The sequence below is a fragment of the Acartia tonsa genome, chromosome 7, assembly GCF_053477335.1.
Source record: "Acartia tonsa isolate MP-2025a chromosome 7, ASM5347733v1, whole genome shotgun sequence".
NCBI classification, from domain to species: Eukaryota; Metazoa; Arthropoda; class Copepoda; order Calanoida; family Acartiidae; genus Acartia; species Acartia tonsa.
The window spans coordinates 41,491,779-41,519,017 of record NC_137266.1 but is presented as its reverse complement, the minus strand read 5'-3'; the positions used below and the strand labels follow the sequence as shown (position 1 = coordinate 41,519,017).

Genomic DNA, 27,239 nt, shown 5'->3' with positions numbered 1-27,239 from the left:
AGACAGGCTCAATCAGACATTCCCTCTCTTTCTTAGTACCTTTATTGTTGTTACTTATTATAACTTCTGGAACTTTCCCTGTAATATGAGTTTGAATATTGCTAAAGAACCTTAGGTTGGTTTTTGAAAAAAAAGAAATAGTTTGGAGAATTGGCTATGTGAAAGGTGTAAATTTTACATTCAAATTATAGGTTCTAATCACTCTCTCCCCCCCCCCCCCTTGATGTAAATTTTACACCTTGGATGAAATCTTTTTTTTTAAATTGAACAAAACCTATTGTTTTCCAACTAACGTTCTTTTACTGTTTTGAAACTCATATTCCTCAGAGGTGTGAAAATTTATGCAACTATTAATGGATTTACAAATTATTAATAAAAAATTTATAAGGAAGATTATAAAAATAAAATAGAAACCCTGTAAATATTTTAATATAAATAATGATAACAAGTACGTGGTAATTATGAACATTAATGCATAATAATTTTCTTAATTAAATATACATTTTAAATCACTGGATAATGCACATTAAATTTTTGGGTGTCACGCACAAAATCAACCATTTTTTTCACTTTAGTTGCGGTTTTGACGCTTATTTCTTGTTTTTATATAAAATGGCAAATTTTAGGCTATTTTTTCTGTTTTTCGGTTATTAAAAACAAATTTAAATATGGTCGTTTAAAAACCCGTAGTCTTTTTAACGTTTTTTTTCTGATAAAAATCAGGATTATGATCACAATTTTTTTAACAGTCTTTTTTTTGTGGAATTTTTGGTCACTTTTTTAGAAGGGGTGGGGGGGCAATCATCGGTCACCCTTGAGCCATGTGTTCAAAGGATTGGGTCCCCGCCGTCTGTTTGCATTTTTCACAGCAGAAACGGGTTCTTTCTTTGAACCTAAAAATAAGAATAGATAGATAAATAATTTTGGAAACTTTTATTTGGTAATACTAATCTAAATCAGTCTATTATTTCTTTAAAGTAGCATTAAAAGTAGTAAGGAATTTCAACATAAGGGTAAAAAACATTGATACAGATAGACCTATATTGGGTTTTCAGGGAAATTTAGTAAATCGCATTAGATGACTTCAGGCTATGAACCTGTAAGATTAAGCATACTCCACTCAAAAATATTGTCCTACAGACCCCCACCCCAAATTTTCCAAAAATTGCAACCCATTCCCCTTTGAAAATACCTTAAATATGAGAAAATACACTTCTATGTAATAACTCTCTTCTATTTTAACCTCCCTAATGACTTTCTATCTAATTTTCTATCCGACTATCTATATATCTTACCGACATCCAGACAAGTGCGCCACTCGTCTATGGAAACTTTCTTGTCAGAATTGAGATCACAGTATTTGTTTAATCTTTTCCCGCAAAATTTCAGCCCCTCCACTCTTCGGAGCTCAGACTTAAACGACGACATTTCTTTTCGTCGCAACACCTAAAATTTATAAAAATCCATATATTTACATAAATATCATAAGTAGCATTCCAAAACATTTAGGATAAAAAAGATCAATAATTAAAAGAAGTAAAGAATACTTTTTAGACAACTTAGGTTTACAAATTGTCAAGTATATATGCGAAAAGACAGAGGAGGATCATAATATTTCAAAAATCTATATTTTAAAAGCTCTTTTAAGTGCCTGAAAAAGGGCTGAATTTAAATATTAGAATAATGGAGTTTTCTATTATTACGTAATTCGTAAAACTTCTGACAAAACCTTTTAAATTCATACCCTTTTTTATAGGCACTACAAAGAACTTCTTTTTTCCATGTTAATTAACAAAAAGGTCTTAAGATTATTGAATGGTTTGAATTTAGGGATTTATTGCCAATATCTGTGAAAAACAACTAAAACTTACCCCATCTTTATTTTTATCTAGGACAGAAAATTTCCACAGAACACTCTGGTCGGAAAAATCTACACCAGAACTTCTAAAAAGGAAAAAAGAATTTAGTGCTTTCACATAAAATGCCTGTCAAGCACTAACACCCCCAACCTCTTCCTTGCTTTCATATTATATTAAAAATAAGAAGGGGGGGAATATCAGTGCTCAACAAGGTACTTTATGTGAAAGCGCTAGTAATTTTAGTTTAATATTTAATCATTTAAAAACATTTTAATTTTAAAATAATTTTGTCCATCATTCTACCTATCATTCTATCTAGAAATCTATTTATCTTTAAATAGATTCAACCAGTTCTACATCTATCTATCAACTATCTATCTCTATTACCTATAATATGAATGTGAGACTTGTCTCATTTGTTCCCTGAGCCCTTGTTTCAACATCTATCTATCTATATATATTACCTATAATATGAATGTGAGACTTGACTCATTTGTTCTCTGAGCCCTTGTTCCAACATCTATCTATCTATATATATTACCTATAATATGAATGTGAGACTTGACTCATTTGTTCTCTGAGCCCTTGTTCCAACATCTATCTATCTATATATATTACCTATAATATGAATGTGAGACTTGACTCATTTGTTCTCTGAGCCCTTGTTCCAACATCTATCTATCTATATATATATTACCTATAATATGAATGTGAGACTTGACTCATTTGTTCTCTGAGCCCTTGTTCCAACATCTATCTATCTATATATATTACCTATAATATGAATGTGAGACTTGACTCATTTGTTCTCTGAGCCCTTGTTCCAACATCTATCTATCTATCTATCTATATTACCTATAATAAGAATGTGAGACTTGACTCATTTGTTCTCTGAGCCCTTGTTTCAACATCTATCTATCTATCAATCAATCAATCAACTAATCAATCAATCTATCAATCTATTTATCTATCTATCTATATTACCTATAGTATGAATGTGAGACTTGACTCATTTGTTCTCTGAGCCATTGTTTCAACATCTATCTATCTACCTATCTATATTAACTATAATATGAATGTGAGACTTGACTCATTTGTTCTCTGAGCCCTTGTTCCAACATCTATCTATCTACCTATCTATATTACCTATAATATGAATGTGAGACTTGACTCATTTGTTCTCTGAGCCATTGTTTCAATATCTATCTATCTATATATCTATCAATCAATCAATTTATCAATCTATCTATTTCTATCTATCTGTCTATCTATCTACTATATATATTACCTATAATATGAATGTGAGACTTGACTCATTTGTTCTCTGAGCCATTGTTTCAATATCTATCTATCTATATATCTATCAATCAATCAATTTATCAATCTATCTATTTCTATCTATCTGTCTATCTATCTGTCTATCTATCTACTATATATATTACCTATAATATGAATGTGAGACTTGACTCATTTGTTCTCTGAGCCATTGTTTCAACTGAGATAAGAATTGGTCTCTCCGTCCCCCCTCACATTTCTTCCACTCTTTTCTAAATTAAATATTAAATTGTAAAGAGTTCCACACACACACACACACACACACTCACACACACACACACACACACACACACACACACACACACACACACACACACACACACACACACACACACACACACGGACAACAGCAATTATTTTAACTAGTCGCCATTTTATTTAGCTAGCCGAAACTACGGCTGAATAAATTTTTTTAATTAGAATTCAACAAAACTATATTTAGAACATCTAACATGTCGATATTATATCAGCCATGACCACTTTTGATTAAAGCCATAACATCGACAAAAATAATAGTTAATTAAGTGAATTGAAATATAGCCACCTTATCAAAAGCCATATCGACAAAAATGCTGCGAGTTTTGACAGTGTAATCTCCAAATAAAAGTAAAGGGATGTCTAACTGCCTGTTTGAAGCTTTTTAAAGGTCCAGGAAAGGTTTATAACGATTTTGGGGGAGAGAACCTTCTACCTCCCAAGAAAAATTTGCCCTAGAAATTTAATTTTTTCTAAAGGGTCAAATTTCAAAACCCCCTTTCCCTAAAGTGCCTCTAGAAGCGTAGCCGTCAGTACATGATATTTGATTATATTCATGTACTATTGCATAGTAATTAATGTAACTTTGAAGTCAACAAAGCGTGCGATACGAATTATAATTAGAATTCTCTGCTGGGAGGAAGGGGACACTGTACTCTAAATTAGAAGCAGCTTGTAGTGCCTTAAAAAAATGACTTCATACCATGGAAATGACCAATCATAGGCCAGTTTATACTTAGATTGACAAATAGTAAAATGTATACTGGCCTATCATTGGTCATTTGTATTGTATGACGTAATTTTTTTTTAAACGCACTACAAGCTGTTTCGTAAATTATGCTAGTGCCAAAATTTTTATAAACATTTTTTTCTCGTTAGTTGTTTTAAAACTTTGAGGACTCTTATTAAAGCTTAATTTGGTCCAAAATAATTGCAGCGTCAAATCTTTTACACCATATTGTGTAATTGTAAGTTAATTGTGTTTATTATACATTGTCTTATCCCTTAAGATCTCTGAGACTTTGCATGGATTAAGAGTTAGATCAATAGACGACAATTTAATTCTCCCTCCCCTAGTTCTTTTAGTAGGCTCTAAATATTAGGGGGGGAGAAAGGTTTGAAGATTTATTTAACCATCATTTGCACTACCTTTCTAATTGTTTATTCTTGTATTTAATTTATGCAATTAAAGAGTTAAGATCCTAAACCAAAAATAAAATTATATACATTTTTCTCAAGCAAAATATATTTTGAATAGCTGAATTGTTTGAGAGCCTCTGGAAAGTGTCTGGGTGGTTTTAAGCTATTTTTAAGAATTATCAAATGTACTAGTTGATTAGAATAATTCCCTTAGCTACACTTTAATTGCTTGACCTTTCTTAGCTTACTTAATTTGACCTTTTTAAAGACAAAGACATAACTTTTGTACAATAAGCTACAAGTGCGAAATAATTTTGGTATTTTTTCATAAACACTTGGTAGACCAAACTTAATTTACATCTCATTAAAGGCCATTCTCCCCCTGTTTCAATGATATTAATGAAAGTAATATTCATTTTCTTAATTTCGTTTCAAGATTTACTTTTTTCATTTTTATTTTCATGTTTTAAAGTAAAAAAAAAACTATGATTATATTGTTAAAAATGGCAAAATAATTAAATTTCGGGAATAGTGCCTTTCGTGGCAATGCCTCTTAAGGGGCGTTTCGTCGTATTTTCACAGTAGCTTTTCCCTTATTTCTAGCCCCTGCGGGGGGCTCTAACCTTGCAGGAAAATCACCCAGCCAAACTTAACCTAACCCTACCTAAAATAACCTATAAAAACAAATGTGAAAATACGACGAAACGCCCCTTAAGAGCCGTTGCCACGAAACGGACTATACCCTAAGTTTCTTTTAAATTTACTTTGGCCTAAAACAACCGAGAATAACTTTATTGTTTAAGATTAAATGTTTAATATTCAGTTTACTTTACATATTAACATCGATGTACAAAGAAGTAATTTACTACTAACAGTGTATATAATATATTTGGATCTTTTAATTTTCTAATTAATTATCTCAAAATTAAAAACCTAAAACCTTCATTTGAAGCTTCCCTGGAAAGTTGATCTCTCTCATTGGGTCCTGCAATGGTTAGAGATCCTAACAGACAAACAAAAGAAATAAAGTAATCGTCTACCTGGGAGGTTTATGGCAGTCCGGCCTGTTATGTTTAGTGCTGGTGCCAGCAACCGGCCGACCGTTGTCCGGTTCAACACACCAGCAGTAGCCGGTGCTCTTGTAACACTGCACATCCTCGTATTTACCTAAAATATAATTGTAAATTATAAGTCAATTAAAGTAATAGAATAGAGGCGGAATTAGCTGTCCCGAATTTGAAGTGGGCCTTTGAATTCAGCTAAAAGTGTCGGAAACATGAACTCAGCCCTACAAAAGAACAGGAAAAAAATTGCAAGCAAATGAAAAGGGTCAGGTAGTTAGTTGTCTTGATTATACAACTATATTTATAAATTTATTATAAATCCAATTTTTAAATCATTTTAAATAATAGGTTCAAAGTAGAAAGAAAATTAATATATATTATATAATAAGGTAAATTAGGAATATTATATTTATTCATATTAAATTAAAGATATCCAAAATAGTAAAAATCTATCTATCTATCCAGTCATACCGTCTGCCTGACACTCAGGTATAAAAATGGCGCTGTTGCCACTCCTGGCCTCCTCCGTGGCGTGTTGTCTCTCCTGGAGGCAGGACACAGCCTCCCCGCGGGATCCAGCCTCGGAGATGCGCGTAGCACCAGCAAATAATCCGGAACCAACTAAAAAGGAATAATTAGTTTTAAAAATCTTTAAAATTTAGAAATGGATATAGGATATAATTATACGTGGATATATTGACAGTAGAAAATTTAGCTTGCCAAAATGGACCTCATTTGATCGTCCGTTCCCTCATCCAGTTGGAGGGGGTACGGGATAAAGAGGGTGGAAATATCGCTATTTTAGCCAGCTTCGAGTATCACTTTATCAGAGTGAATGAAAATCTGGTGCAACATCCAAATAATAATATATCGATTAACCTAGGGAGGGGTGATTTTAATCTACATATTTATAGTTACATAAATTTATCATTCATTGTCTTATCCCTTAAATGCCCTGCTGAAACCATGCTGTGCGAAAAGAGATCTAAAAATAATATCATACTTGAGACGTTAAAAAATGCCCCTATTGACGCTTTCCACATCAAAACAAATCAGACAAATTGATAAATGTAGATTCTATAAATTTTAAAATGAAAATAAATAGACAGATATGACATAAATTGATTTCATTTAATCATAAGTTATTTATTGCCCATTTATAATTATTTTTAGAATCTCGTACTTAAATATATGAAAAGTTAAGTAATTATATTGTTTAAGTTTATTTGTATAATCTATTAGGGAGGGGGGGGGCATTGGGCTGTTTATTACACTAGTTCCCAAAGTTTTATAAGAGCGTTTTCTTATTAGTTGGCTTAACAACTTTGGTGACTTTTACTGAATTTTGATTAGTTGGTTCATTTTGTTGAGTGTCCAAACGTTTCAACCACTGATTGTAATCACAGAAGGGGTAATTTTGTCTTTCATCAATTCATCGGCCATTGTCTTATCCCTTTAGATCCATGATACTCTGTTATAAGATTGCTGTTAATTGCTGTTAAAATAACAAATAATTAATTTCACTATAGATAGATGGATACATCTCAAGTAGCGTAGCAACTGTATCACTAAAGTAAATCCAATGTAAAAAGGTTGTTATGACTACTTATGTCTTAGGGAAGCCCTTACCCTGCGGGGCTCTTCAAACCCTTCAAAGACGTCAAAGCTCAGGGATCCTAAAGGATAAGACAATGGACTATAAATTGATGTATAGCCCCAATAATGATAAACAAAATTACCCCTTCAAAAAATAATATATAATACGATGCTATACATAGTTTTTTCGTATGGATGAGAACCGGTTCCTATCCACCGGATTTGAATGAATACGATAAAAAGAATGATAGTGTTTATAAAACTTTGGGTACTAACATGGTTTTCAGTCAAATGGCCCCTCCATCTTTGCTAAAAATAGACAAAAACTGCATGTAAAATAATTAAAATATGAAAAAAAATTAAAAACATATTAAGATAAACAAGGAAAATGTCTAAATAACAAGAATGAAATTTTACAAGTAAGGGAGGGGACAGAATCTGTAAATTATACTGGTACCCTAAATTTTAAATTTATGTTCACTTAGGTATGCGTTGTATGAAAAACTTTGGGAACTTGTTATCTTGATTGGATGGTTAAAACTAGCAGTGTCTAGACTTATCTACAAAAAATTGCAATCTACTGAAGGTTTAGTTTTGTTTATTAGTATTGGGCATTTATTTGGGAATTTGAGATAGAGCCACTCGTAATATATTATTATGTTTATGCTCATATCTATATATATATGTTTGTATGTTCATTTTTTACAATTCGTTTCAAAACTTTATTACTCAAATGTAAGTTACCATAAACAGACATAACAACAAATATTTAACTAGCGATACAATAACAAGCAAACAGATAAAAATGACAGGCGCTGTCAATTAATAACTGTGTTGTGTAAAACCAGATTGAATGCCATTAATGATTTTTTTCTTTATAGCGAGTAATCATACTTCGGGCCCTGAACCTTAAAGAAGCTTAACCACTATAAAAAAGGCTAACCTAACCTAACATATTTAATGCTCATTTTATAAGCTCTTATGTTTTCTTACATTAAAATTTGGCCTCCATGTTGGAAAAATATCTCTATTACGAATGGATCAGTGGGAGTTTATACAATATGATATACATAGTAGCACTTTATGTGGGGGGGGGGGTGTCAACCCTCCCCCCTCTATTACATTTTTGTTTTTGGAAGAAAAGTTTTTTAAAAATATGTGGAAAGCATTTCTTTCTAAGGGCGATTTCTGTTGGGAGGGTTGTGGTACTCTCCCCCAAAATAGCTATAAACCTTGCCAGAAGCTACACTGTAAAAAAGAATTATAGAAGAAGCGGTTAGCGAGATCCTTCGTTACAGACAGACAAACATCCTGTAGTTTTATATAAGGATAACATCTGACAATAATATCAAAAACAACATCCAAAAAAGGAGCACAAAAAATCATAAATAAAAAACGAACCAAATGAGTTAGATAGCACACGTTCAGTTGTCATAAAAAAGCAGGGAATATATGATAAATCCATTTTCGAAAAGTCACGAAACCTTATTTTATTTATATTTTTCAGGGGTATTATTTATGGTAGTTTTGTCTGAATGTTAATATCAGACAGTTTTCTCATTTCAGATTTAATATGTTGTAAAATATAATACATATACGTACATATGTTCAAATTTTGTTCTATATTTTCTTTTTAAATTTCTTTTAGTTATGTTTTTACTGTCTGTCTGTCTATCTGTCTGTCTGTCTGTATGTATGTATGTCTGATTGTCTGTCTTATTGTCTTTCTGTATGTCTGTCTGTTTGTTAGTCCGTCTGTCTGTATGTCTGTCTGATTGTCTGTCTGTCTGTCGTTCTGTCTGTCCGTCTGTCCGTCCGTCCGTCCGGACGTCTGTCTGTCTGAGCTAATCAGAAATTAACTTACCTATGGCTTGATCCATGGCAATATCTTTAAAATCTTGTTGCTGGTCGTAATTCTCTGGTTCCTCCCATTCCTCCGGGCTAGAACTTGTATCCTGCGGGACGGTCAACGTTTATGTTAAAGATCATTAAGAACATGACCAAAAAGACATAACTTTTCCACCAATGAAGATGCTTTTAGTTTAGGTTAAATGCAAAATCTCTGTTATTGCTTGTAAGCTAAATAATTTGAAACTATTGGGGTGGGGTGATTTTTTTTATTATGTTAGGTCAGGTAAGGTTAGGTTATGTTGGGCACTGGCTATCCTCGCAGAGTTAGGCACCGCAGCTACATCCCCAGCACAGGGTTAGGAATAGGCATTTTGAAATATATTGAAAATATAAATTTCTACAAAATTATATGACTTGAAATATGAAATGAACAATTTTGTCGCATTTGGTGATTTATTAATAATACCTGCCCATAACAATAATAATTTGCCAAAGATTAAATCACAAATAAATAAAAATCTCAAAATAAACGTTGATCATTCCTGTTCTATGGTTGAATCTATATTTTCTTCATTCGTGGGCGTATTTTCACTTGGGTCAGCTCCCTGTTTTTAATTAAATTTTACATACAGTAAAATTTTTAAGTAGTAGGATGTTCATCTGTCTGTTTATGTTTGTCATCTTTCGTTGCACTAACCAATGAACTGATATGTTTTTTTAGTAAGCTTTATTATCAGAAGAGTGAAGTAGGGAGGTGTAAAGAAGTGTATACGACCCCCTGGCAAAATTTAGACCCCCTATGTGTCGTCCACCCCTCTATAACAGGTGCGGGAGGTGTCAAGTAAAAAGTCAACCCACCCCCTTGTGTAAAACACCCCATGGGAAAAATCCTGAGCACGCCACTGTTTATAAAAGTTAAAATATTTTATATTTTTTCTGTATGTAAAATTTCCTTATTTCCATTTCTTCGTTTCGTCTCATCTTCATCAGAACTAAGGCTTAGAAACAGCTTGAAGGATACTATAATAGATAGATAGATAAATAGTTTTGTTTCATATTCATCAGAACTAAGGCTTAGAAACAGCTTGAAGGATACTATAATAGATAGATAGATAAATAGTTTTGTTTCATATTCATCAGAACTAAGGCTCAGAAACAGCTTAAAGGATACCATAATAGATAGATAGATATATAGATAAATAGTTTTGTTTCATATTCATCAGAACTAAGGCTTAGAAACAGCTTGAAGGATACTATAATAGATAGATAAATAGAAATAATAGATAGAAAGATAACTATGACAACGATCAATATGGTTTAAATGGACAAACGGACTTTCTAGTATTGATTATAGAGTTGTTATGCTTTCTAAGTTTTTTGTCTAATTGTTACAAACATGTTTGGAATGGACCGGACAATTCTAACATGCCTGAATGTTTCGTATGATTGCAGGAATAAGGTATAAACAACAAGCGAAATAAATCAAAAATAATATTTGGGGGGCAAACGGAGAGGTCGTCAATTTTACGATGTGTTGCCCCCCGTTATTGGTATGAGCTGGTATGATTGCATTGACGGAGCGACGGACTAACCCTAATTGTAGAAAAGCTACGTTTTTAAAATATTATTTTTTACTTACTATTTTGTTCAATTCCCACACAAGTTCTCCACTCTTGCCGTGATATCATACCGTCTGTATTTATGTCACAAATCCGCTGTAAGTTTCGGCTGCACCGTTTCGGCCGCAACATCTAAAATAACAATATTTCCTGTATCGCTACGAAACCGATCAATATCCCGTGGATTAGCTGTTTATAATACGATGAGAGAAATAACTATTATGTCCGTCCGTTTGTCTTCCTGTCAGTCCGTAACACTGTATGGTTAATGTAATTTTCTCGGCAGCTGTTTTAGATAGACTGCTGATTTTTTTGTAAAGATGCCAATTTCCTAAAAGCGACACAATAAAAACTGTCCCGAATTTGTATTAATTTTGAGGAACACGACTCCAGTGACGTCATATTTTTCTTTCCCGAAAAAGGGAAGGGGGGAAGAAAATCTCTTCAAAAGAGATGGGGAAAACCCCCTTTTCTCCCATCTCTTTTTTCTTCCCCCTTCCCTTTTTTCTTTCCCCCTTCCCTTTTTCGGGAAAGAAAAATATGACGTAACTGGAGTCGTGTTCCTCAAAATCAATACAAATTCGGGACAGTTTTTATTGTGTCCCTAAAAGCATCAAGCATACAATTGACTTACTTGGTCCGTAGGTCTAAAGATCATACTAAGAAATTTACATATCTATATGTAAAGGTTTCGTAAATATTTACCATTTCTCTATTTTTATTCCTCACCCTAATTTTTTAGACCACTGATCATCTGATTTATAACTATTTTTGTGCTTCACTACATATGGATGTTGTCATCTTTGTTTTTGAATTAACTACAGTTGAAAATACTCAAAAAACTGCATTCAATTCTATCGATTCAAAGACATTTTTATCATTTAAAAGTAAATATTACCGTTTTAACTGCCTTTCTAAAATTTCTAAATTCTTTTCTTGTTAAAAAGTCATCTCGGTCTTCATCCATTTGATCAAATTTCCATTCCATTATCTAAAATAAATGTGTCTAAACAAAATTGTACATAAATTTGTTGCAGAATTGCATTAATACAGGATACCATAAAAGGGCCTAATTTCAATTTTAAGATTTCAATTCTAGTCCCCAAAGTTTTATAATAACGTTTTCTTATTCGTTGGCTTACCAACTTTCGGGACTTTGGTGAATTTTTAATGGTTGATTCATGAAGTTGAGTGTTTAAAGGTTTCAACCACAAATTTTAATCTTCAGAAGGGGTAATTTTGTGTAACATCATTGGGAAAGATCTTAAATTTATCGTTTATTGTCGTATCCCTGGTATGTTTTCGGAGTTTATTTCTTACCTCTTTATCCGCATTTGTAACTCCATGGGGTCTTCCCTTGCCACTGTAAAAACTTCTGTACTCTGTCCCGACCATTTCTTTCAAATTTGAGGTTAATCCATTCCTGAAAATGTGTTGCTTAAAATCTTTAAACTGGCTGTATTGGTATATCATTGTTTTTGAGGTAGTTTTTTAGTCCTTGGTTGGCTTTATGCTATACATAAAAATTTCAAATACCTTTCTATTTGGGAGCACATCCTAACCCTTCCCCTTCTTCTTGACTGTTTGCCCCCACCACTTCTCTCTTTACCCCTCCGGTGTCTGCCGGAATCCTGTGAGGAGGCGCAAACTGGACGAGCATTCTGTACACTCGTCCCGGGAACCGGTTTCCCAGCATTGTTTACACACCAGCAGTACCCTGTATCTAAAAGAAGTAATATTTTTTTAGAGTATAATTATTTTTTGCATTGTATTATAGACAGCTTTCCATGGATATTAGGGTGGGCCCATTTCCCCCTTTTTTTAGATTTTACTGTTATCATAAGTTGTGGAAGTCATATATATGTATGATAAGCCCCATTCAAGTTTCAAAAGTGACTTGGCTTTTATGGCTGCCGGCGCGCGGGGGATATAAAAAGTGACCACCACCTTATAAAACCAAAAATTTAAATTCCTTCAAATACAGGCATGTTGCATGTCAAAATGACCGCATTGAAATGCTGATTACGAATCTGAAAACCGTTTTGAAAAATATTGCTCCTAGTTCGAATAAGATCTCATTAAGTACCTAAAAACAGCTGATTTGGTCAAAATTGTTCATTTTGGTAGGTTATTTGAAAATCATTTCAGACTAAATCAATATTTTTCAAAACGGTTTCCAGATCTGTAATCAGCATTTCAATGCGGTCATTTTGATATGCAACATGCCTGTGTTTGAAGGAATTTCAATTTTTAGTTTTATAGGGGGGCGGGCACATTTTATACCCCCCGCGCACCCGTTGTTTTTGGATTAAAAAACCTCTTTCAAGTTTCACAGGTTTTTATACTGGCCCAGTAACCCTTGCCAATGTCTACTAATGTGAAATTCCAAAATCGACCCACCCTAATGGATATTAACAAACAAAAATGGAAGATTGAAACCAGTTTTGCTAGCACCAAAGGGCCAAATGCCTGGGCTAAAATATGAATTAATTCTATGATTTATGATTTAATATATGTGAAAAATTTATGTAATACGATGCTATGCATGATTTTTCAATATGGCTGAGAGCTTGTTCAAGTCCAGCAGATAAAAATCGTTTTCAAAACCTTATTTGACATTGTATTCTATTATTTAGTATTTTTCACCGTGAATTGTATAATATTGCAAGGAATTCTACAGTATAAGGACAATGAAAGATAAATAAAGGACTCTACAAAAATGAATTAATGGTTAAATCAGGAACAATTTAAATTAATTGGCTAATTTTTCCATTTTTCCATGGCATTGACTCATTAATCAAAATAAAGCAATAAAAATTGTTTAGGTGTAAAAATGAACAATTCTAATTGTTCAAAGATGCAAAGAAAAATCAATATCAATTGATTTTCTTATTATGAAAACAATTTGTATTGTTTTCATTTGATTGTTAAAAATCTGATTGTTCCGTTACCTTTATGACATTGAACAGGTTCAAAAGATCCATCCTTCATACAGTCAGGAACAAATAATGGAAGCCCAGACTCTGCACTGGTTCTCACTGCATTTCTACGCTCCTCCAGACATCGGGAAAATACTGTAAAAAATTTGATTGAATTAGTTTGATGAATGGGTAATTTGGAGAAGTGCTGGATGGTAAGTGTCATGTGTGAATTTGTAAAAATCTATCTCTTTTTATTGGTTTCCTTTCCCACTTCTCTCATTCCTCCTTTTTAGATGTATTTTTATGATGTCACACATGACACTTTTCAGTGCTTTAATTTGGACAAACTCTTATGGTTAGAAAACATTGTGAACTTATATCAGCATATCAAATCTTATTAAGAATTCTTAAAAGCCTTAACAGCTCTTAACAACGAAATAAAATTGGAAAAAAGTTATCTTAATGAGTGCTGCTTATGCAAAATGTATATTCTTTAGAGTTAATATTAGTATCATCTATTAAAGATGTGAGAAATGTGTCAAAAGAAAAATAATATTTTTATATTTGAATTTAATTATCAACAGTTACAGTTTGACATGACATTTACTAAGGAAGTGTCATCTAAATTTATAAGAGCATGGCTATTCTATAATTAGTAGTCTACATAAAATGAATAACAAAAGATTTTTTTGCAAAACATCATATTTCATGCATTATAGCAATCTTCACCTACAAATACTGAGATGAGTTTTTGAAAGAAGAATGCCGCGTTTTTCGACATTTTTTAGACCTGTCGTCTTCGTTCAATCAATCATTATTATGAAAATGCCTCGTAGGATTTAAACAGAGTATACAACTTAGGAATTCAAAATTTTAAAATTATTATTTTAGCTATTTGTATAATGTCTAATAAAGCTCTAAAAAGAGGCATTAATTAATATACAGCAAAAATGGATTTAATGTTTTTTTTCTTCTATAAGAGCGGTACTAACAAAAGCGAAATAATTAAATAAATAGTTGTATACTCTGTTTAAATCCTACAGGGCCTTTTCATAATAATGATTGATTGAACATAGACGACAGGTGTAAAAAAAATGTCGAAAAAACGCGGCATTCTTCTTTCAAAAACCCATCTCTGACAATAACAATAGCATTTACAGATTTTTCAAATACAATTTAGAAGATTTTTTAAAATTGAAAATACAAATAACCATAACTTTAAGAAAATTAATTATAATTAAGATATGCGCCTTCCTTTTTCTGATCATAAGAATTATGCACATTTTCCCTCTTGTTTTACAAAGTACATCTCTCTTCGAGTATTTACTTAAAATTTTGTACAGACAGTACAGAACATCACACACAAACTTACACACACACTTTCATTAGCTTAGTTTTAAAAGCTCTATTTGTTTTGTATTTTTGCTGCGCTACTTATGGATATACTTGTCCTAGTTAAGCATAAAAAAAGGTTTCTAAATCAGCTTAGAAACAAATAAAAAGTTTTAAATAATCAATAAATGCATAAATCTAAAATTACATTCTTAAACAAACAGAAACAATTTAAATTATTGTTGAAAATTCCATATTTATCATTAAATCAATTGCATAAATAATATATGCTAATTATTTTTTAATGTAATATATATATACTAGCGGCTTCGCCCTAGCCTCTAGGGGCTTTGACCCAAGAGGTGATCAAAAAATTTTTTTGGCGAAATTCGTTAAAGGACCAAGGAAATCTTCATCAAAAAAAAAAAAAAAAAATGTGGGGGATTTTTTTGTTTTTTGGGGGGTTGGGGGTGTCCCACCCCCCAAGAAAATAGCCTAAAACCACCACAGGAACAGTAGGTATATTCCCTGAAGAGTAAAATCCAATCGGTTCAGTGGTTACCGAGATCTTAAGGGACGGACAGACATCGTTCTACTTTGTATTATAGATATAAAAACAAAACAATGACTATACTATCTAAAAATAGAATAAATGTATAACAAATTATAAAACTAAAATATCTAAATCATAAAATTCAAAATAAAAGGTCAATTTGACTATAACCCCATTATAAAACTGTTCACAGTGTGGATATAGTTGCACTTTTGTCCACTTAAGTGGTGTATCAGTTTTTTTATGACTTTGTATAGTTATTTATTTTAGACCTTTTTTTATTTCTACAAAAGACGGCCACGGGGAGGGAGATGACTCTAGTACCCAAAATTCTAAAGTCATGATTCTTATTTGTTTGCTTAAAATCTTTGGAACTTTTATTAAATTTTGATTGGTTAAGTTTCAACCGATAGTATTAATCTATAGAAGGAGAATTTTTATCATTGGGTATGTAAATCAATTTATCGTCCATTGTCTTAACCATAAAGATCCCCGAAAATTAGCTGCCTGATTCCATTATGATCTAACCATGACCTTTACTGTTTTATGCTAAATTTGTTTGCATATAATACATGCTAGATTAAGAATCAAGGAATGATACAATGGAATATAGAAAATCTTCTTAAATTTTTTTGCTTGAAATTTTGTCGTAGGCAACTAGTAGATTATGAGAAAAAGAAGGGTTGTATATTAATGAAACTTGCGATTCCCCCTCCCTCCCTGATATGGTATGCTGTTTGCAAAAATATTTTGCATGGGGGAGGGGGGTATGTATGTTGCTTGATTCAAAGATGAAATTGTCTACATTTCTAATTTGATATGCTTTCAAATATGACTCAACCCTCCTCCCCCCCCACATTGCTTTCCATAACCATATTTTTGGAAACAATAAACTTAAGCTATTAGAGACAAATTTTTTTTTTTTAAAAACCTTATTAGATATAAATATGAATACAACCAAACCTTTAATTAGAAATTCTTTGGCTAGAAGTCCTATCTATGAATGGTCGAATTGATTACACTTTTGGGGGTGCAATACAATTCTATAAATATTAATTATTAATCCTTTTTAACTTTACTAATTTAAGAAGAGTTATAACCATAGAGAGAGGGGATAATGGACTGTTTATTGCACTACTCCCCAAAGGTTTATAATAGTGTTTTCTTATTCGTAGACTTGACAACTTTGGGGACTTTAGTGAATTTTTAATCGTTAAGTGTTCAAACGTTAAAACAACTATTTTTTATCTACAAAAGGGGTAATTTTGTGTTTCATCATTTGGGATGTAAATCAATTTATCTGCCATTGTCTTATTCCTTTAGATTCCTGTCAAATTAATTACACTTTTGGAGTGCAACTGGGAACTAGCTCTCTAATTTTAGTATCGTTATTTTCTAAATGTAACCTTATAATTTTCTCTGTAAAAATGGCTGGATGGTTGGGGGGAAGGGAGGGGTGGTTAGTTATGTGAAAATGCCAAAATGTCTAGCAGTATCAAGAATTTTTAAAATCATTGCTGCACAACCAAAATATAAAACAATTAAAAACAATGATAGTTGATCAAAGAATTTATATAGAAAAAAAATTGTATTACCTATTGTAAAATACAAGGATATCATTTGATATCAAAGTTAAGTTGTAATATCAAAATCCTTCTAAATATAAATAAAATTGAGTTTGAAAGTTGACTACGAAAATTCTCTTCTCGGCTAAAACTGGTTTGTATCCAATAGAAAAAAAGCAGATTATACATGAAATTTCAAATTTTAATTAGCGCAGCAATTCTAAAATTTACCTCCTTCTTTGCAGTATCCGATATGTCGCAGCTCTACGTCGATTCCCTTACACACATCCTTCTGAAGCTCACAACTAAGAAAAAGAAAGCATATTTTTTTTTAAAGAATGGTAGTTTCTTTTAAAGCGCCTAGGCGGGCACAGAACCCCAACCCTTATTAAGAAAAAAAAAAAAGAGGGGGGTAATTTTAGTTTGTTACTTTATGTCAGGCTAGGTTAGGTTACATTGGTTAATAGATTAGCCTTTAGGGATAAGACACTACTAGTAAAGGCCCAACAGGGTTAGCGAAAAAATAACTAACTCCTATTTTTTTCATTTCATTAAAAAATAAGTAAAGGGGTAATTAACAACTAGGGTAGGTAGTTGGAGGACAAATAACAGAACTATAGTATAGATGTATATACAGACAACTACCTCCCTTCATTTTTCAAAGACCTCTTTCGTCTTCTTCTAAATTATTGTCTGCTACTTGGCTGTGTTAGTATAATATAATAAAATATCACGAAACGAATGCAATACCTGGAGATATAGGTTTTACTGTTGGTTCCACATACCGGTTTGTTTCTCTCATCTCCACAGGGAAAGTTGCAGGAGCTTCTCTATAATAGATATATAGATAGATAGATAGATAGATGAAAGAAAAGTTTGTTAATAAAATAAATACTACTTGACCTACTTATGAAGTATCTATCTTTTAGTTTCATACTTTATATAAAAATATAAAAATAAGGGAATAGATCTTAAGGCAAAATTAGGTTAGGTTACATTGGTTACTAAGTAGCCCTGTGGCTGTAGGATTAGGTCACAGTAGGTAGAGGCCCCTCATGATTAGTTTCCCTTTCTCCTCAGATTAGTATGGCATTGTGGGGAAAAGTCTCCCCCACCCCCCAAAAAAAGTGTATTTTGGGATATAAGGGTATGATTCTGTACTCGATAGGCACTTTAAGTTAAAGCACCATACTAAGTAGAACACACATAAATAGTAAATGATTTAAAATGCCTATAATTAATTAATATTTCTTTAACCTACTCCTAAGTGTTGCTTCGCCACATAATGATATTGTTGTCCTTGTTTTTTTGTCAATTGCCTTTCCCCTTAATCCCTGACTGTCAAGTGTGTTAGGTAGGATAATCCGCTATGAGAAAAAGTCGAGAGAAAATACTTTTTTGAAGGTGGAAAACACCCCTCCCCCCCCCCCCCTCCCATTACCAACTTCTAAAACATTTTTAATGTTTTTGTTATGATAATTTTAGGTTAGGTTAGGTGATTAAAAGTCCCCAATGTATTTACTAAGTAGCTCAGTAATAACATACTATTAATAAAATAGACGTACATACAAACATATCATACCTATAGAGTTGCCACGCTACAATTACTCAGCTCAGAGAGGAAAAAAGAGACTGTATGAAAAAGTCTAAAAAGAAACTTGGTATAATCCCATTACTTTAAGATATACCTGTTTTAGCATTTCGACAGAAAATCTAACATTAGATAACAGCTAAAAGATTAAAACTCAAAAACAAATTTAAAATTTGATGAAAAATGACTGAGATTTGCCAAATTTTAAAATCTGTGACTGACAGTCAAACAATAACAGTTTTTGAGACCTTGGGGCAATAAAAGGACGATTTAGAATGATAAACTTGTTGAATTAGTGCAAAAGGAAAAAAATATAAACATTAATTTTCATTCATAACTAACCTAAACTTTTTTGCTGTTTTGTACGAGACAAAACAATAGCCAAAAAAAACTTGGGGGAGAAATAACCTATAAGTTTTTTAGCAAGTTGATGTATTTCTTTGTTACAGCAGAACTTACACATTATTGAAATATTTTTTGTATAAATTTCCAATAACCACCAAAAACAATAAATTGTAATTTTATAAAACGAAGCTACCCTATAAGAGTTTGTAACTATTTGTAATGCTAGGTTTGTTCATTTTTTACTAACACACCAAAATATAAACAATTAAAAAATGGGATATACCATTACAATCATAGCCATAAAGTTTCACTATTCTTGGTTTATTTTTTTTTAAATGGATGCAGCCTGATTTTTTGTTAACAAAAGACTGCAACATCATGATTTGAATAGCATTGCATGATTAATTGACGATTAAAGTAATTCTTTAGGTAATTTTTCAACGTAAATATCATTCTAATTATCAGATTTAATCTCTTATGAATAAAATAGAAACCTTGACCATCTTTTAATGGTTGATATGGGGAAAAATGTGTGCATAATGCCATTTATTAAATGATCACTTTTTTTTGTAAAAATGCCTTATATAAGAAATTGTAGGTATAGTTGATATTTTCGAACTTTTTAATAGATAACCTTAACAAAGGATTAACTTACAATTTACAAACTTTATATTTATCCAAAATTGTTGGCGATAAGTTAGATGTACAGACACTCTAAAAATTATGAGGTCGGTCAGATTTCATTAACATCTACTTTTAATCAGGAAAGGACGGGACAATGGACTGTAAATTAAACTGGTACCCAAGGTTTTTTAAACACGAGTATTTAAACCTCATTTGTGTTGTATAAACTTTCAGTGGCCAAACTAAAAGAGGTAATTTTTGTTTATCATAATCTAGAATTCAATCTTGTATAATTAGTATTACAAGAATTACAAGAAGGGGTCATATTTTGAAAACTACATGGTATAAACAGATAACAAAAAAAATCTGAAGAAAAAAATTAAGAAACTGTCCCTTTACTAAAATAATAGGAGGTAAAATTTGGGAATTACCTGCCAATAAATGTACAAAAACAAAAGGATGGGGCCTTGGCAGGGTGGGGGATTATTATTAACCCCTCACATTCTTATGGGGGAAATAGGGGGCGGATTAACCATAAATTGGGGGGGGGGGAATTAACCCTTATCTACCAGACATATTGGCACCAAATAATAATTTTCTCTCTGGTGTTCGATCACTTTCGTTAAAAGTTTCATAATTGCATTAACTTGCAATTGTTAAAATATTTAGGGATCTTAAGAAAAGGACACATACCAATAAATGTAAAATTATTGGTTGAAAAGTTTGAACATTATCAAAATTCAGTAAAAGGTTCAATTTTTTTTTGCAAGCCCTTCCCTAGATGCTAAAGGCGAAGCAAGCCGTTTGGTATAATTTGTTAGAAAAAAACGGGAGAGGTTGAGGGCGGGTTCAAAACTGTCAGACAACCTATCGGAGGAGGGAGGGAATTTATTATCCTTTATAGGATATCAATGTTGGGGGCGGGGGGGGGGGGTGAAATAGCCAGACAGTTTGGTGCCAAATAATTACACCTGTGGTCAAATTAGTAATCCCTATCTTCCCATAACCCCCCTCCCCCACCCAAAGGATAATACTTTCACCCTCCTACCCCCCCCCCCGAATACTACTTAATTACCTAGATAATGGGAAAGCCCCTCCCCCCAAATGGGATGGTAGACAACCTAATCTTAAAACAAAAGACTGTTTTCTACCGAAAAGATTTTAAAAGGATGATAACATCCAAAAAATCGTAACTAGATAAATTTGATAAAGGGACTGTTTATAAAACTGCAAAAAGCTATCCGTTACGGATGAACGGACTGACAGACACATTCAAAATGCAGAAAAGCTATTCCAGTATGGCTACAAAACAGATTAATATCCGCTGGATTAGAACCGGTTATAAGCCATACTAAATAATTATGTATTGTAACATATTATAGCAGCCAGTTTTCTATAAATATGAAATAAAAATTCCTAATATTATTATCCGTTTTGTGAGTCCGGACCTTAGTCCTATTGGGGCTAACAAAACTGGTTTACATCTTATATTTTTTATTTTAATATCCGCGGAAATCTGTCTATATTACAATGCGATTAATAACTATTAAAATCTTGAAGGTATGAATAAAAACTAAAACTAATTTGTATACCTTAGTATAAAACCATGACCTAAATTACTTATTATCGGCTTGCCTTTTGATAAGTGTTGAAATTAATATAATAACAATTAATAAAGGTAGCGTAGCAATAATGGATATAAAAATTTAATTAAAATTAAGAAAGTAAATTAATGTAAAGCGTTTACACGGTTTTGCAGGTTTTCAGAAAAGAAAATAACCTAAAGGATATGATAAGAAGTGTTCTAAAATTGTATGAAGGGCGTTGACACCCCCTTCACCTCTCTTATACACGCCTATGTCTTAAGATTTTGCTAAAAATTAACAGATTTTTTTTGTTTCTTTTATTTTTTAAGAGAACAAAATCCATAATTAGCGAAGTTGAAAAATATAAAACAATTCACTTAAATACCGCGAAGAGAAAAGAAATGGAGAAAGTGTGATTTAATGAAAATATAAATTGTTTTCTATATGCTCAATGTTTATGGGAATTATAGACATATATCTTTAACATCAGCAAAGAAAATTGGTTCTACCCTAAAAAAAAAACATAATTTTTTATTACAGAGTAACTTAGCTGTAAAAATGGTCAAAATACTGAAACAATGAGAATATAGTTACAACAAAATGGTAAAAACAAAAAAAAGGTATAGGGTATTTTTACTAAAAGTTTAAGAATTTAATGCTCATTAGAAATAAGTCATTACCAGTTGGTTTTAGTCTATTTTACTGCCCCCTTTCGACTAAAGCTCTTCTAAATTCAAGAGGCAAATCCTATTATAGAACGATTAAGTAAATATTATATTCACTAAATTAATTTACTAATTAGGTATGTGTGTCCAGATAGATCATGTAAACGGTTAAATCAGTCTATAATTTTCAGAATAGCATCATGTGAATCAAATATAATTTTTCCACCTGTATAGATAAACCTTGGGGGGGGGGGGGGGGTCGAATAAATGGAGAAATGGTATTTTCCTTCAAATTTGAACAACAACTATATAGAAAGAATGGATGTCCGAAGTAATTACAAAATAATAATGCCCCTACAACATTGGGTTAAAAGTACCCAAAATTTTAAATATATATCGTAGAAAATTAATATTTCATAAAGATTTTTTTTAATCTTAAAATTCGCCTTAAAAAAATATTATTTATTTTTAGATTTAGGTCAACGTTTTCTCAATATGTACCATTGTGAAATTACTAGACAGCTTGGCACCTTAACACCTTTCCTAAAAATTTAACACCCCACCCCTTTAAAATTCTTTTCTTTTCGGGGAAAGCCTTTAATCCCCCCCCCCCCCCTACCTTTCCGAATTGACCATATATATTGGCACCTATAATTAAGAACATCCTTAAAAACCCGCCAAAAATCCAATGTAATATTATTTCACACAAAACTTCCCTATCAATTTACATTATCTATTTTAATGCTTAAAAAAAGAATTAAATTTTAAAGAAGTTATTTTCGACTTACTACAGAAAATTAGCGTTTAATTCACAAGTTTGACGGGCGATCAATTGGTTTTAGTTAGTCGTTTTGTATAAATGATACAATTAAGTCTCACTTTCTTGTCTCTCTATCTATCCTTTCTTTTTTATATCTTATCTATCTATATATCTATCTATTTCATTCTTCCTTCCCCCCCCCCCTTAAAATTTTATGGGGAGGGATGAGGCATTCGGCTGTTAAATACCCTGGTAACAAAAATTTAAAACTAAAAAAACTATGGGTACTTTTATTGAATTAGTATGGGTTGATCCCAAACTAGTAATTTTAAAAATTTAATCAACAGAACTTTTGATTATCTTAATTGGGACTGCATATCATTATTGATTTATCATCCATTGTCTTATCCCAGGATGATTTAAGGTTTTTAAACACCTGTGTATCTTATAGGATAAATAAAAGCAAGGACAACTATAAACTTAATTAGCGTTGCCATAAAATACTAAAACGTATCGTCAGGGGGGTGATGGGTTTGAAACTCGGCCAAATACGGTAAGACTTGAACCTACTGCTGCTATGTCAGATGCTTGACATTAATAGTAAGAGTAGGGGGAATGCTTTGGCCCAAAACTTATTACCATGCAATTGCACATATATGACTTCGATACAAAGTTTATACAATCAAAGAGATGGTTGTCTGCAACAGTTGGAATTTTAACGTCATTGGACCTACTATAGAAGTCTGGCTCTACGTATAATTAATTGTTATTGTCGTTTGTTTCTTTGGCTGGTTTTACTGTAATAAATGTTGTCATCCTTGTTCTAAGTTAGTCAAAGATCTAAAAAAGAGATTATCCTATATTTAACTTAAACCATGAAAATTGATTCTAAGAAAAAATTAACTTATTTTATAAAGTTACAAGGACAATTATATTCATAAGTAGCGCAGCAATAATACAAGACGCTAATTGTTGTTTCGTAAAGATAAAAGTTGGTTTATGCCTTTTTAAGGTCATCCTTTTCATCATCATTGTCTTATCCCTTAAGATCCCTAAAATTTCTCTATTATAGAGTAGCTTCATGTTGATAACAAATTCAGACAATCCCTTTCTAAAACTTATGGATGATATGAAGAGAGATTTGAATTATTTTCAGTAGAAATTTTCTTGCAGACCTTTCTTTTCGCAGAAATAGTTAGCAAAATTTTTGGAGTGTGCATTACTTTCCGCATATTAGTACAACAGCATAGTGTTTTTATATTCGTAATCAGGAATCTAAAGGGATAAGACAATGACCGATAAATTGGTGTTCATCCCCAATGATAATACACAAAATTATCCCTTCTGTAGGTTACAATTAGTGGTTAAAACGTTTGGACACTTAACTTAATGAACAAACCAAACGAATTTAAAGTTCCCCAAAGTTGTTCAGCCAACAAATAAGAAAACTTTATTATAAAACTTTGGGGAACTGTGTAATAATCAGTCCAATGTGCCAAAGAATTGGGAAAAACTAAAATTAAATATTTTTTACATTTATGCTGAAATGAATAAACGTCATCTAAATAAGTTTTCATGCTATTCTAGACAAACGCAAAGTTTTTAGCCCAAACAAAAAGCTAAAATTATACCCATGTTTAATTCTACAAAGATGAAAATACATTTTTTAGAAGAGCAGGAGCTACTCATTAACTATCATTGTCCGTCTGTCCGTATGGCTATGAAAGAAACGTGATTTTCTCGGCTATTGTTAAAGATAGTTGAATTTTGTCAAACTATAATATAAGTGTTTTGATGCAAAAATACCATGTTAATTCAACATATTCTAACACGCATTAATGGATAGTGTCATTCCTGTCATAAAATGGTGAATCTTTTTCTATTTAAAAGTATCCTAAAACTGTTTATTTCGCAGGCTAAAATCAAAGTTTAACCGTCCATTAAGAATTATGAATCCTATACAAACATTTTTACATGGAAATTCTTTTAAACTGTGGAATGTACGAAAAAAAGGTTAACAAGGGTCAAAATGAAATCTTAATATGGATGGAGATGGCGGGGAGGGGAGGAGGGCGGTGTATTTTTGGCGGTGCTTTTCAAGTCTGTAATTTTCAGGAAGGGAGGGAACATTGGACTGTAAATTATACAGGTACCCAAAGTTTTATGAAAACGCTCTAATTTGTTGACTGAAATCCTCTGGATACTATGATCAATTCTTGGTGTCCAAATCATTTTATTTATAGGAGTGGTAATTTTGTTAATCAGCATTGGAGATGAACATAAATTTTTCGGCCATTGTCTTATCCCTTTAGATTCCTGGTATTAATTTTTACATGGAATCCTATGTCAGGAAATTTTTTTGCAAGGGTAAAATTAAAATTAAACAAAAATACAATTCAAATTCAACAGTGAATATTCAAATGCTCAAATTTTAATTTCTTATTATCCTAACTGCCTTAATCTAGTTACATGTTAAATAACAGGGATAGTTATATTAATAAGAAGCGCAGCAATCTGGAAGACATTTGACTGACATTATTTTATTATCGAATGGTTTTTAATATTTTTTGATATAAAAGCTTTGTATTTGGGATGTACTGTATATCAATTTATCGTTCTTTAAGACTATTACAATTATTAATACTCAAAGTAAATTTTTTAAACGTTTTAAATGTACATTTTGATTTTCACATTATTGTTCAAAATGCTGACTACAGATAAAAAGAGTGTTTATAATTAAAGTACAGTTATTTCATTTTATTATTTTCTGCTTTAGAAAGCTGAGCAACTCTATAACCAGAAATATGAAAACAAAAATCCTAGCTTGTTATTCTTGTGCAACACATGAACATAATTATGCTATTCAAGTTAAGTATAAACGCAAAAAAAACACAAATTTTAGGGTTGTTTCTCCAATAAAAATCTATTATATATATGCTTATTTGTTTATCGCTAACCACTAAATCAATTCTCCATTTTAGGAAAACTTCTCATAGGTCACTGGATGGTTTAAACCTATTTTATTGCCTCCTCCTAATACATGTATCCTAGAAGCTAGGAGCGTAGCTACTAGTAAAACAATAAAGTATCTTACCGCTAAAATTTGTGTAGAAGAAGCAAGGACAAGAATGACCACAGGAATCATCATATTTTCACAAACAAGCCTACACCAATCACAAAAAGATTACAACTCATTTCACATCAAAATAAATATAATATTATATCTATAAAATTAATTTTGTTTGTAATTGTCAAATTTGAGACAAAATGAAATATTTGACTGCAAGAGTGAGATTATTAAATAAAAGATTTCAATCATATGCATTTAAATTATGAAATGTGTTTAGAAACAGCTGGGAAAATCCCTAAATTTTGCAGTTGGACCCCCTAAAACCCCACCTCTCTACAAAAAAAAGTCCCCTATGAAACTGTAACATATCAAACATGAAAAATAGAATTAAAAGCATGGCACTATTTCGGACAAGCATCTCTTAATTTTCACGACTTTTCTCTTAAAATCTTTGCTATGCATCAAAATTGAGATGCGCCTTTCTCAGGCCAAGGCATTCACCAAATGACACATCCCTAAAATTTATATTGTACATCAATATGAAATGCAATGGGCATATTTTTAGTTTTTAACCAGTTTTAGCTGGGATTCGAACCAAAACAATACCCAAGGATACATTTTTTCCATCAAATTAAAGGGGAAGTGTAAAGGGGGGGGGGTGTTATAGATGGCCCACTGACAAAATTAATAGATTTTGTAAACAGCTGATGTTAACAAACAAGTATTTAATATTTTTCTTCACAATTATTTTCGAGCTTCTATACATAAGAATGTGTCAAAATGAGCAAAATTTAAAAAAATAATTTTTACTAAAATATGTTGTCTTTTTGTGCCTCGGTTTTGTAGCATTTACAGCAGATTTTTGTTGTTCATTTTAGATTTTTAACAATCACATAAGATAAGTAAAATAACATATTTTAAAGTCACTTTGAATGTAATTTATAATGTTAGGGGGGGGGGGGATGTTAAAGTGTTGACCTGTAAAATATGACTGAATATAACCAATTTCTGAAAAAAGGGGGAGGAGGACTTTGTAAGCCTTGGCGTGGTAACAACAAAGCAAGTTTAATTACTCGGGTAATTAATAGTATTATTCAAAAATGCACAATTTTATACAGATAGCATAGCTACTCTATAACTAGAATATGACAGACCATAATTGCTCACCTGTTTTATCAGATTGGTGATTGAAACTTTAAATGTAGATTCTCCGCGAATCATAGTTAATGTTATCAGATTTATTTATTTCATTTCTTAAAAATATCCGAGTTAAAGGATTTTTCATTTTAAAGTTAAATTATCTTTTTTTCATTAAAATATGCTATTTACATCAAAAAATGAAATAGTTAGTCATTGCAGAAGTCTTTAAGGCATATGCTAAAAATCATTAAAACTGCTTGAAAATTAAATTCTAGGCTGCCATTTGTAGCTACTCATTATGAAAAAGAAAACATTTAAACATGTTTTGGAGAGGGCATTAAAATAGCCTAAAACCACCCCAAGACGTA

The 27,239-nt window shown here is 31.8% G+C and overlaps 1 protein-coding gene across 2 annotated transcripts; it reads right to left on the bottom strand.

The window, feature by feature from the left end:
• Positions 1-496: 496 nt before the first annotated feature.
• On the bottom strand, positions 497-26,699 carry LOC145323774 (SPARC-related modular calcium-binding protein 1-like). 2 transcript variants are annotated; one of them, XM_080166311.1, is made up of 18 exons: positions 26,565-26,699; positions 25,756-25,825; positions 17,841-17,920; positions 17,322-17,395; positions 13,671-13,793; positions 12,256-12,442; positions 12,040-12,142; positions 11,618-11,710; positions 10,740-10,851; positions 10,055-10,120; positions 9,646-9,707; positions 9,114-9,207; positions 6,125-6,274; positions 5,630-5,756; positions 3,302-3,406; positions 1,872-1,944; positions 1,296-1,446; positions 497-893 (listed from the first exon to the last, which is right to left on the bottom strand). In XM_080166311.1, the coding sequence occupies exons 2-18, from the start codon at positions 25,807-25,809 to the stop codon at positions 802-804; spliced, it is 1,746 nt and encodes a 581-aa protein (XP_080022437.1). In that variant the 5' UTR covers positions 25,810-25,825; positions 26,565-26,699; the 3' UTR covers positions 497-801. The 2 variants fall into 2 exon arrangements, with proteins under 2 accessions (XP_080022437.1, XP_080022436.1); XM_080166310.1 differs by lacking the exon at positions 26,565-26,699 and having other exon boundaries at positions 25,756-25,974.
• Between the last annotated feature and the right edge of the window lie 540 nt (positions 26,700-27,239).

Bases quoted from the DNA above. Each gene is read 5' to 3' on its own strand.
- LOC145323774 (XM_080166311.1), bottom strand. From the start codon at position 25,809: ATGATGATTCCTGTGGTCATTCTTGTCCTTGCTTCTTCTACACAAATT. The intron at 10,852-11,617 runs GTAATATTTACT...TTGTTATTTTAG, and splicing joins TTAGAAAGGCAGTTAAAACG to ATGTTGCGGCCGAAACGGTG. The intron at 5,757-6,124 runs GTATGACTGGAT...ATTATATTTTAG, and splicing joins ACCTGAGTGTCAGGCAGACG to GTAAATACGAGGATGTGCAG.